Below are 12,500 nucleotides of genomic sequence, written 5' to 3' on the forward strand. Positions count from 1 at the left end.
CTACCACGTACCCTTCTCCGCGTGGTACTTTATTCATGTGTTTTGTGGATTTTTCATGTGGATGAACGTGTTTGCTAACTTTTATATGCTAATAATGACGGACACCACCGGAAAGAATCTTGGAATGCCGTCTGTGCTGAAACCAGGGTGGACCTACTGTCCCTTTTGTCAGCTGAATTCGCCTCCTCGAGCTTACCATTGTCAAGTTTGTAATGAGTGCATCCTGAAGCGAGACCATCATTGCATTTTTGCGGGAAAATGCGTTGGTTTTAGGAATTATCGATACTACATGTGTTTAGCGATGCATCTTTGGATGGGAGCTGTTTATGCCAATGTCTTCCATTACGAATATGTGACCGAACAAATCGGTCCATTTGGTTTTTGGACTTTACTGACCTTGTTTAGTCCTGCTGTCATGTGGTTGCTTGGCTATATGACTGTGTACGGAATTTTTGTTTCCTTTATGGCCGGTGTTTCCATCTTTGCACTGCTTCTTTTTAGCGGCTTACTGTTTTTTCAAGCCAGAATCATTTTTCGAGGTCAGACGTCTTATGAACGGAAGAAACATAAGAGAGAGTATGATCTTGGTTGGAAACAGAACTTTCTTCAAGTGTTTGGGAAGAGATGGTATTTAGTATGGGTGTGGCCAGCTATAAGCTCACCATTACAAGGAGACGGGACAAATTTCACTAAGACTTATCCTGAGGAGGAGAAGGATCTTTGAAATTAAATCAGCACATACAAGCGTGTTGATTTGTTGTACTCATCAGTAACACATTAACTTCAAATTTTAAATTTCATTGAGTTGTCTTCTTTGTTGTTGATAGGAATCACTGCAGGAGATTTTGCATACCATTTGATGCTTTCAATATTGTTGTCTTTACTTAATATTATTATTTATTAGTATACAGTACTTACTATGGGAGGAGCGGTGGCCTCATGGTTAGTGTGCTTGACTCCGGATCGAGTGGTCTGGTTTTGGGTCCTGGCTGGGGACATTGTGTTGTGTTCTTGGGCAAGACGCTTTACTCTCATGGTGCCTCTCTCCACCCAGGTGTATAAATGGGTACCGGCGAATTTAATGCTGGGGGTAACCCTGCGATGGAGTGGCATCCCTTCCAGGGTGGAGTAGAAATGTTCCTAGTCACTTCATGCTACAGAAACCGGCGATAAGCGCTGGCCTGATGGGCCTACATGTAAGTTCTAGGCACGTAGCAGACCTTACCTTTTACCTTATACAGTACTTACTATGCTGCTTTTCGTTATCTTATTTAGCATATTGTCACTGAAAAGCCCCATGAGGGGAGTGTCAATAATTGAGTTTTGTATTTGTTTTTATTTTGTATTCAGTTTTAAAAGACCCATTGACTGTCATTGTGCCAATAATTTATAGTCCTTTTGCAAAAATTCCAACTGCTAAGCAAACCAGCCTCAATTAGAGCAAGTTGTTATTCTTCTTCTTATTATTTTTATTATTGTTATTATTATTATTATTATTATGAGATGACACATAATTGCTGCCTCAGTGAGTGAGCCTGAAGCGAACAAACAAGGCAGCTCTCTCTGATTTGGGAGAAAAACACTTTTCTTCAAAGTACAAGGATTGTGGTCAAAGGTGCAAGGAATTGGTGGTTATGCGCAAATGGATGAATTAAGATGTGGGGTATGATCATCAGAGCCTGCTTTGTCTTTTCATTTTGCTCCTCTTGTCCTCAAACTGTACACAATGAAAAGGCCAAGAACTTGGAATGTTGCAGGAAGCAAATCTTTTAACCACCCCTCCAATTTTCAGATATGTGCAGTACATCATTTCTGCGTTATTTGTCAAAGCGTTTCATGCACCTTTATAGAGTTTTGTATGCAGACTCCACGTGGTCTACCAATATGGCGGCCTCTAATCACGGAAAACATTTGGAGTTCACTTTCTGATGAAAGCACATACTGGTACTTTTCGCTCATGAGATAACAAAATTGTGCGAGCAAATCTCTAATGTACTTGAAAGGCTCAAACTGCTGAGATTCATAGGGATAGACATTTTTTTCAACCAAAAAGCTTTGTATCACAGTGTTGCGTAGCGTGATCATCAGAGCCTGCTTTGTCTTTTCATTTTGCTCCTCTTGTCCTCAAACTGTACACAATGAAAAGGCCAAGAACTTGGAATGTTGCAGGAAGCAAATCTTTTAACCACCCCTCCAATTTTCAGATATGTGCAGTACATCATTTCTGCGTTATTTGTCAAAGCGTTTCATGCACCTTTATAGAGTTTTGTATGGAGACTCCACGTGGTCTACCAATATGGCGGCCTCTAATCACGGAAAACATTTGGAGTTCACTTTCTGATGAAAGCACATACTGGTACTTCTCGCTCATGAGATAACAAAATTGTGCGAGCAAATCTCTAATGTACTTGAAAAGGCTCAAACTGCTGAGATTCATAGGGATAGACATTTTTTTCAACCAAAAAGCTTTGTATCACAGTGTTGCGTAGCGTGATCATCAGAGCCTGCTTTGTCTTTTCATTTTGCTCCTCTTGTCCTCAAACTGTACACAATGAAAAGGCCAGGAACTTGGAATGTTGCAGGAAGCAAATCTTTTAACCACCCCTCCAATTTTCAGATATGTGCAGTACATCATTTCTGCGTTATTTGTCAAAGCGTTTCATGCACCTTTATATAGTTTTGTATGGAGACTCCACGTGGTCTACCAATATGGCGGCCTCTAATCACGGAAAACATTTGGAGTTCACTTTCTGATGAAAGCACATACTGGTACTTCTCGCTCATGAGATAACAAAATTGTGCGAGCAAATCTCTAATGTACTTGAAAAGGCTCAAACTGCTGAGATTCATAGGGATAGACATTTTTTTCAACCAAAAAGCTTTGTATCACAGTGTTGCGTAGCGTGGTAATAAGACAATAATTGTACAGTTGTATGCTTAGTTACTTGGCCTTTGAATGTAAGTTAGGCAGGAGTTGACTTTGCTTTGATAGATACCTCACTGCTTATCTTATGTAAATTCCTATATTTAGCATGGGAAAAACATCATTAACATAAGAAAAGCAATGAGGTTTCTATCACAAGAAGGTCAACTCCAGCCTCACTTTCATTCAAAGGCCAGGTAACTAAGCACACAACTGTAAAAATAAATTAATGGTCTATTCAGAAATTCAAAATTGTCTTCTTTCTCAAATCCCATAATACACCTTGTTTACCCCCCAAAATATTGCATAATAATTGTTTTTGATTTCTTTTGGGACACGAAGATGTCCCAAGAGAAGTCCAGAAGGGAGGTCCAGTTTGGGGGTCTACTTTTTGTACCGTCCCTGCTCAAGATGCATTAGAATCTCTCTTCAATTAATATTTCATGCACGAACCATCATTAAATTACCGCGAGTATAATTGACCATCTCCCTTCTTCTCGTCAGCATTTCTACCATTTAGGTAAACTAGTTATAATATTAAATGTTGTCTTTATCCAAGGAGACTATAGTAAGAGTATAACCAGTTTATCTGCAAGAAATAATTTTCTGCTTGCGATGGAAAACCAAAAGCACAGATTGGTCTTTGGAACTCGCATTCAATGCTTCGATCTCAAGCATGAAGAGTCTTCTCCGGAGTAAATTTTTGTTGCACAGTAAGGTTTAGAGCATTTATAGCCCTAGCGTGATGATGTCTGACTAGCTAATTTCACCACCAAACCTTGTATTGGAAAATCAAACTTGTAAATGTACCAAAATTGAAAGCTAACCGTTTTAAAATGGGTGTTAGACTTAAATACTTGTAGATCAGCGCTGTTCGGAACGGTTGCTTTGAATTAAATGCTGTTGATCAGTGCTATACGAAATACTTGAAAACGGTGCATGGGAATATTCTAATCTGTATACATCGTGGAAGGGCGCTGTGAAAGGGTACCCATCCCCATTCTCCATGCGGCTTTGCCGCTCTTTTGCCTCTCACGTCAACAATACGGCTGGCTACTCGCCGTCAAAACTAAAATAAACTAAGAACAGGGCCGGATCTAGGGGGAGTGTGCAGGAGGTTCGCATCCTTCCCCTGGCATGACCTGCGGCTTTCTTATACAACTTGTTTTCCGCAAACAAAAAAACGTATGGAGAAAAGCGAGAGTAGAAACTACCTTGCTTTAAGGCTGGTTTACTCGCAAGACGCAAGCATAAGCACAACCAACATAGACGCAGACGCAGTAGCCTATTGATAATTGGTAGCTTATGCTTATGCCTGCGTCGTAAGTGTACACCAGCGTTTAAACCTTATTACCCCCTTTGTTTTATGCAAATGCTTCTACGAATCCATTAGGACAGTAGGACAACCGTCTGGACAACTGTCATTGGGCATATATCGTAGGAAAGACGACACTGGTATTGTTCATGAATACTTATTTCAACCACATTGCACATCCGTATGATATAGACGGATAGGTTTATTTTGGCAAACAAAGGTCTCGCAACAGTGGCGAACAGAGAACTACTTCAACTGTTAGAAAATATGCGTACATACATTTCGATACATATCATGACACTAAGGGCGCGTTCGATTGACCCTATTCCGGAATAAGAATACGAGGGGTGATGATTAAAACGGTATGTTTGGCGCGCTTCGAAGCAGCAAGGACAACAAACATATGTTTAAAATAGCATTTTAGTGGATGTTTGACAATTTTTATGTGAATCACCGTAAAAGCGAAGGATTTCTACCTTATATTCCACGCATTCTTATTCCGGAATACGGTCAATCGAACGCACCCTAAATAGAAACTAAAATGAAGCTAAATGTTAACTAGGAATTCTGCCGGATGCGAAAAACCGAAAAACCCCAGCGGGAAAAAATGGAAGCGTATTACCTGAACAGCGCTAATAACCCCTAAGGTTAAGGAGTATCTCAATTAATTATGTGGCCAGGGAACACGAGAAAGAAACTCGCTCTTTTCACCACAAGTTTTATTGTCTCGAAACGATAAAAAACTTCCACTTACAACTAGAGGTGGTTAGGTTAGGGTTAGGGTCGCTGGTTCGAGGCCTAGCGCTGTCGTGGTGTTGTTTCCCTGGACAAGAAACTTTACTCCAAAATGTATATCTCCACCCAGGTGTATAAATGGGTACCTGAAACACTTACTTCTGGGGGTAGCCCTGCAATGGACTAGCATCTTATCCAGGGGGGAGTAACGATACTCTCAGTCACTTCATGCTACGAATAAAAACTCTGGCCGCGTGGGCCACTTGGCCTGAGAACGACTTTAATCTCGTCTGGCAAAGTGAAAGACCACAAAACACGACGGTAACTCTCATTGGCTGAAGGCAATATGCGGCTAAGCACATTTTAAAATTAGCGCACTTAATCACAGGCCGACACCTTCACTAATTAATTTATTTATTCCGGCTTAATCACAATTACATAATTCGTCATTTAAGCAAATCACTTATAATTCCAGGTCAGTTTCCGACAATGCCACTCAGACTCAAGAAAGATAATTAGACTTCGGAATTTTCCCGGTAGTTGATTTGCTAAGCACGTGCTAAACTCAACCTTTACAGAAGGCATGTTACCCCTCATGCACCTAATTCAACCCAGGCCCTTCTGTTTTGTGTGTCGTTGAAATATAAATTTCTGTCTCATTCGCACACTCAAACGCCAGAAATTACATTTTATATTTTTAAAGCTCCTAAAGGACTGTTACAGTTACATTCCTGTGTCTTTTTGCTTTGAATTCGAGGATAAAATTTAAAACTATGTGTCTTAAATTTTCCTAGTTGCATGGGGCACTTCCTTTTTTAATCATTAATAGTGATTTCTTTGTTTGATAAAGTTTCGGCGACCGTTAAACGTCTGTATTTTGCACCAATGGCTGATCTTCTTGTTTCTTTCTTTGAAAATCCGGTGAAATGCTGCAGTAGTCGCCAGTCTCCTCACTGTTATCGTGAGAAGCAATGAGTGGAGTGATCAGATAATAACCCAGACCGCGACCAATCACAACAGCCAAAAAGAACCACGCGTTGTAAGTCATAGCGACCAGCATGAGGAAGTTGGCCAAACAAAGTTCTGTTACAAATAGACACGTGTTTGAACATTGCTTCACCATGCCTACCCTGGAGAGAGAAGTAAGCAGCAGACGATTGCATTGTTTTCTACTCGCTCGATTCCCTGTGGATATACTTTTTCATATTCATTAATCAGGACAATCAAATAGCCACTATTTGGTCAAGGAACGCACCATAAAAGGATTTGCTTCGCTAGATGCATTGAAGTATGACTGATGATCCAAGATGGGGGAAAAACCGAGATGATGTTGGGAATTGCCTCCAATGTTTAATAATTTAGTTTTACGTTTAACTTGATCCAATTGACTCCCGTTTGAATCTATTGAAATCGGGAGTGAACTCGATGGGTTCGAATCCCAGGGTAGTTAACACAGAGAATTGTTTGCGTCAATGGTTGATTGACATATAACCTACATGTTCCTAGGCTAAAGAGCTACGTCGCCTTTTATAACACATCTTTGGGGTAGTTAAAACTGAGCCTAGAGCCCAAACTCATGACGTCGGAGCAGCCATGTTGTTGCCATATCAGTATCCTGAAAGTAAGCTCTATTCGAGTTCTCACATGACGTCACGGCCGCCATGTTCGTGTTCCCAAAGAAAGAAATCCAGGAATTGAACTCTCTTAAGGGCCCACGCACAGACGGATTTTTCGCGCGTTGCTAAGGGAGTGAAATGTTACTTCCGGCAACTGACGTCATCATATCATGAGCTGACAAGAAAACTCACTCACAAGCAAAAGTCACCGAACAAACTGTTGTTTCAATTGAAGGTTTTTCCTCGCCTTTCCTCGCGCTTGTTCTCAGATCAACTGCGCATGCGTAAACGAACTCACTTCCGGTTTGAGAAAAAAGCTAAATTTCCGGCGGTTTTAAATTGAATTAATTTCTTTTTTTACATGACCCGTTTCACCCCCAAATACAGAATATAGCTAAGCATTGATTTTTTAAAATCATCATTTTTGAAAAAGTTATGGGTATTTCAGTATCGTTTATGTCTTTAAAAAGAACATTTTTCAAAATAAAAAGAAAACCATGCTTGGCTATATGCAAAAACGAATACAAATTATCAAACCATCGATTAAATACCCAAATCGTGTAGCACGGAGACAAATTTAGAGTTTTCTTGGTCACGTGACCATAGGCGTGGTATGATGACGTCATATTTAGGGTCATTGGCTTACAAAAGTTGGAAACTGACCAAAATAATGCCAAATTTTCTCAAATTACCTAACCATTACATCCTTAGCAACGCACCCCCAAAAATACGTCAGTGGTCCCTTAGTATGCAAACGTTTTCTTTTGTTTTTGTTGAAAAACATGGCCGTTGACCACATGAATGCAAACAGGAGCTCAACTAGGGGAGCCTCTATCTCTACCTAATTCCTTGAGTCAACCCTTTCCCGAGTTAAATTATTTTTAAGAAAAGGTTTTTCGCGCGAAAAGTATCATATTTCCCTTGACGCTGAGATAGCTTTGTTTTGATTGGCTTTTACAACAGTGGGCGTGCTAAATCTTTCAAAGGAAGCTTTCTATAAATAAATCTATTCAGGATAGGGTTGACTCCACGTATGGAAGATAGAAGCCCTTCTTGCTGAGCTCCTGACGCAAACCAAAAGTACTCTTGTGCAAACCAACGAGACTTGTGGCAACCGATCACACGGGCGGATAAGGTGTTTTAAAAAGTTTGACTTAGATGCCAGGATCATAAGTATCGCCACAAATCAAACTATAGAGCAAGGCGAACACACTCCAGTACCAACCCCGAGGGCTGGTCACTGTCTTGCGCATGCGCAGAGCCACATCACGCGGAAGTGCAGCGATGGCTATTATACCAGTTGAACCCACGTTTCAGCGGTGTTCATCTCAGAACGCGCTGGAGCGAGGCTTTCGGGTCAACATTCGATCAGATCAAAGAGAAGAGTAAAGAGATTTAGCTGAAGCTGCCCTCGATAGGTTCGCACATTTGGGGTTTTTACTTCGGTTAACACATCCATATGCTATACAGTGACTTGCCATTCTTTCCACGATAAGCTTAGGCCAGACAAACTTCACAGTAATCAAAAAAAAAAAAAGCGAAGGAAACAGTCAAAAATCAAAAATAAGGAAATCACACAATTTTTCGATAAAAAATTGATGTTTTGACCCGAAAGCCTCGTTTTTGCCCCTTCTGAACCTAACACTGCTTAGACGAGGGCTCAACTGTAAGAACACAGGTGTTTCAGCCTAATAAGGCCTCTTCAACATGGCATAGCCGTTGAGTCCGGCACGACTCCAACGAATGTGTTAAGACGGTCTTTCTTACATCTTAATAGTATGCTTAGCAGGTAACTGCAATGTGCAAGTTTCCTTTGGAGTACATTTCACAAGATAAACGGAAATTAATGCCGCACCAAATCAGGAACCCATGACCCGGATATGGTCGTCCAATTGTTTCAATATTCGCTAAATTCTATTCGCTGCCGCAAAACCGCATTCGCTGTCGCAAAAACTCATTCGCTGTTGCAAATGTTCCTTCGCTAGTACTGAATTAACTTAATTTGCATTTGCTAAAATGAAAACATAATATTCGCTGACATTTAACAGTATTCGTCATTACTACATCAACTTCGCTGTTGCAAAATATTGTTAGAAACCTCCAAGGCCGACCCTCACGCAATTCGTTTCAAGCCTTCTGGCTGTTCGTACGTGTTTTGTCATTGTCTGCACGCAGTGAAGCGGTTAATTTTTAGCGACAGCGAATGAAATTTAGCGACAGCGAATGACATTTAGCGATAGCGAATGCAAATTTAGCGATAGCGAATGAGTCTTAGCGACAGCGAATGAGTTTTAGCGACAGCGAATAGCATTTAGCGAATATTGAAACATTTGGACGACCATACCCGGAGCCTACAACTCTACTGTGTTCGTGTAACGGCGTTTTCACAGACCGATTTATTTTCAGATTGAATTGCCCGCGAATGAGCCCGATGACCAATTACAAGAAATTAAGCTGACGTCATAGCGTCACCGAACCGGAACTGCCTTTGTTTTTTGACCTAATTCGCGGGAAGGGCTAGTCTAAAAATAAACCTACTTGTGAAAACGCCGTTTCACAGACGCTGTATGGAAGCTGCACGCTCCAGATGGGATCCTGACCAAATAAAGTAATAATGCAGGCCGTAAACAACTTGGACCTGCCCTTTTTACATTACCTCATACAATTAGCAAGTGTTCGTTTGGGAAAAGATTCTCTCCATTGGCTGTTGTTGTGGTGTAATCTTAAAGTCACATTCAGCGCTTTAACAGACTCGTACAGAACCGCTAGTGCAAGCACAGCCACGAATGACCCACTGACACCTGGTAATCAAGATATAGACCGTATCATGCTTCTTGAATCTTCTAACCAGATGGGAAATTATAAATCTATTACTATTAGAAATTGCAAGCGTTCAAGCAAATAGAAGGCGAGTACCTAGGACCACGCCCGAGTAGGCTCTCTCTCTGCGGCGGTAGTTTCTCTCCAGAGCCTGCTCGTACGCGCGAACTGAAAAACAAATAGGGAGCTTAAGCACGCGCGTTTTTGAGACGCGGACAGCAACCGGAAGAGAACATTTTGCTTGCCAGGGCAGCGGTGTGTCCTAGAGTTTTATACTAATTATCTCTAATGGAGAAAAATTACTTGGCAATATAAATTTCGTTGTGTGAAGGCAAGTTAAAAAAGAAAACGGCTCACTTCCGGTTGTCGTCCGCGAATCAAAAACGCGTTTGCTTAATGATGTGGCGGATCCCGACTGAAAAGGGACTTCTTTCCGTTTTCACACATATCCCGATTTTTAAACCAGCCGTTTCTTGAGCACTTCTTGTCGTTAACGAAAACTTAAACTTGAAACAAAAAGAACAAAGCACGCAAATTGAACAAACGAACAAACAATGATGAAGATGAAATCAAATGGCACATGATTTTCGCGTTCATAGGCTAGTTTCGAATTGTGCAGCAACAAAAGAACAGAGTCGAGGTTCAGGGGAATAAATAGCATTTTGTATTGTCCAGAACAAAGGAAAATGCAAATTATTCCCCTGAACCTCGACTCAGTTCTTTTGTGGCTGCACAATTCGAAACTAGCCTATTTGGAACACTGCATCAAGAGGAGGATTGACCTTAGTGTTTAACAATTTCAGATAAACAGACAAGTTATCAGGACCAAGATAGGGTGCTATGTCTAGTTAATATTTTGATTTTACAGATGTCATTTCCGGGCGGAAACGAGTATTTCTATTTGTATTTAAATTCCACACGACACAACCGCCCCACTGCGTTTTCTCATTCCTTTTTTGGGAGCGCACACTCTGCCATCCGCCAGAAGGAGGTCAGGTCGGAACCTCATCGGGCCACGAAAGCCGATGGTATCCGATGTCGACTTCGAGATGACGTTAAAATTTGAATTCCAGTAGTCTGTTCCAGGCTCCGAGATAGTAGGAAAAGCACAAATATGAGAAAACGAGTGTGACTAGTTTACGGGTCCCCTTTCTGCTCGTGCCGACCCAACTATCCGAGACCCTGGAACAGACTAGATTTTCTTCGTTTAAAGCTAAGCAAGCAAGGGATTTGGTAGTACAGGTAAGATGTTTTCTCGGTTTCAAGAATTTTTGGGCTGCCGCATTTTGATAAACTTCTTGTTGTAAGTCGTAGATTCTATTTTGCGAGGGAAACGGCAATTCTAAGCAAACTAATTTTTCACTTAATTAAGAGAACACGAAGAACAAAATCCGACTAAATACACCAAACTAGAAGGAAATAATATAAAAAGAGAATTCTTAGATTTTAATTCAAACTGAATGGAGCATTTTTGAAATAATTTTGATTTAATAGTAGGTTTGGGGATGGTAACCTCGCATGCAGTCGTTTAGGGAAGCAGTTGAACTTCTCTGAAGAGAGAGAGAATAAGGGTACACTAAAGTACATTAAATGATTGATGTGACAACTCTCTCCGAGTCATTTGAATCTCTGTCAATGATTTTTATTTTCACAGATATCACAGCCAGGAAACACAAAGTGTTATGGGAGGATAGTAGCCTGTGTTTGACCACTTGCTACTTATTGTGGTAAATCACAAAGTGTATGATTGCCAACACGGTGATGATAGACACATGAATGCAAAGAAAAGGAAATCAAGCCGTAGGGTTATTTTATGAAAACATTATCATGATGTCAAACTTCTGCTGTTTAATGGTTATCATCATCATCATCATAATTGTTACTGTCACTATCGTTATCATTCTCGATAGCGTTATTGTTATTGTTATTAATTGTAGTTAATGTAGTTGTCCTGGTTATTATGTACCTTTTTCCAATTTTTTCTTGCTGAAGAACGTTGACCACACCTATCGGAAGAACGGTTCTGGGAAGCTTCTTCAGGAGTCTAGAAAACTAAATTGTCCCGTGCAGGTGCACATGAGGGAAATTACCCAATTTCCTCAGTACAAGGTAAAACGCTTAATGCAACTGGAGAGCATTTATAATGGCGATTATAACCGGAATGGGTCTATCATAAGGGACTTTTTGTGCTGCTTCTTAGAGCGCTGAAAAGACAGTATGGCATTGCAAAAGCCAACCAAAAAAATCCGCGGAAATCCATGGAAGATGGCACAGGAAAAAGTGAAAGATTGATCCAAGTAAATTTACCGTGCGTTGATGAACACATCATGCACCCTACTGGAGATGTAAGTTCACGTGGTTTCTCGTGTATTAACTGGTGCTTCGTTCTGTTGTACGTTGTTCCGTCTTGATAACGTTCCCATGACCTGGCTCGATAAGATTTACTTTTTTTGCAATTCATAATGTTAGTGTTCGTAACTTCTGAAATACTGAAGGTGGGCCAACCAGTAAAGTCAACCACTGAATGACCGGGACCGTAGTTTTTGTTCCGAATTTTTCCGTTTTTGTGCCCTCTTCACATTAAAATAGGCGAGCTTAAGTCACAAAAGCTGGTTTTGAAAAAGTTAACTGCCCGAAATTGAATTCAACAGTCTGTCACAGTCTGTTATTCTTCATTGTTCTCCTGTAGGCTGGTCGTCTTTATCAGCGTATAGACGAGCGGCTTGTTACCAAAATTCAAGATCTTGTATGTGCAGGTGCAAGATCAGAAAAAGAAATTCGTCGGCACCTCAAAATTTATGTCCAGCGCGAATTGTATCGTGGACAAATGGCACCTCAGTTAACAAATCGACGGTTTTTCCCTTCAAAGGCAACTGTACGAAATCATATTTACAAATCTATGACCAAAGACAGGTTTTCAAAAATTGACCAAGAAGATCTTCTTAAGAAAAGGGGAACTTTGGAAGGAGGCCTCACCCGAGGATTGAGTCGAGTTTCATCCTTATGCAACTTATGCCATTGAGGAAGAAAGCCCGCGACGTACAGACGACGATAGAGATGGCCAGAGCGACAGCGAAGATGAGCGAAGATG

At 40.8% G+C, this 12,500-nt stretch overlaps 2 protein-coding genes across 3 annotated transcripts in view; one reads left to right on the forward strand and one right to left on the reverse strand.

Annotated features, from left to right (window-relative positions):
• LOC137990811 (probable palmitoyltransferase ZDHHC24) overlaps window positions 1–1,456 on the forward strand; it is a 1,637-nt gene extending 181 nt beyond the window's left edge. The window contains exon 1 of the mRNA XM_068835914.1: window positions 1–1,456. This exon is cut by the window's left edge and continues 181 nt beyond it. Within this exon, the coding sequence (XP_068692015.1) occupies window positions 1–724 (724 nt within the window). The 3' untranslated portion in view covers window positions 725–1,456.
• A 2,971-nt stretch (window positions 1,457–4,427) lies between these two features.
• LOC137990812 (protein SLC31A2-like) overlaps window positions 4,428–12,500 on the reverse strand; it is a 14,710-nt gene continuing 6,637 nt past the window's right edge. For both annotated transcript variants that reach the window (XM_068835916.1, XM_068835915.1), the window contains 2 exons: window positions 9,246–9,390; window positions 4,428–6,103 (listed from right to left, as the gene is read on the reverse strand). In XM_068835916.1, coding sequence (XP_068692017.1) covers window positions 5,836–6,103; window positions 9,246–9,390 — 413 coding nt within the window. In that variant the 3' untranslated portion in view covers window positions 4,428–5,835. The remainder of the gene's footprint in view (window positions 6,104–9,245; window positions 9,391–12,500) is intronic.

Source organism: Montipora foliosa, chromosome 2 (genome assembly GCF_036669935.1).
Source record: "Montipora foliosa isolate CH-2021 chromosome 2, ASM3666993v2, whole genome shotgun sequence".
Lineage (NCBI taxonomy): Eukaryota > Metazoa > Cnidaria > Anthozoa > Scleractinia > Acroporidae > Montipora > Montipora foliosa.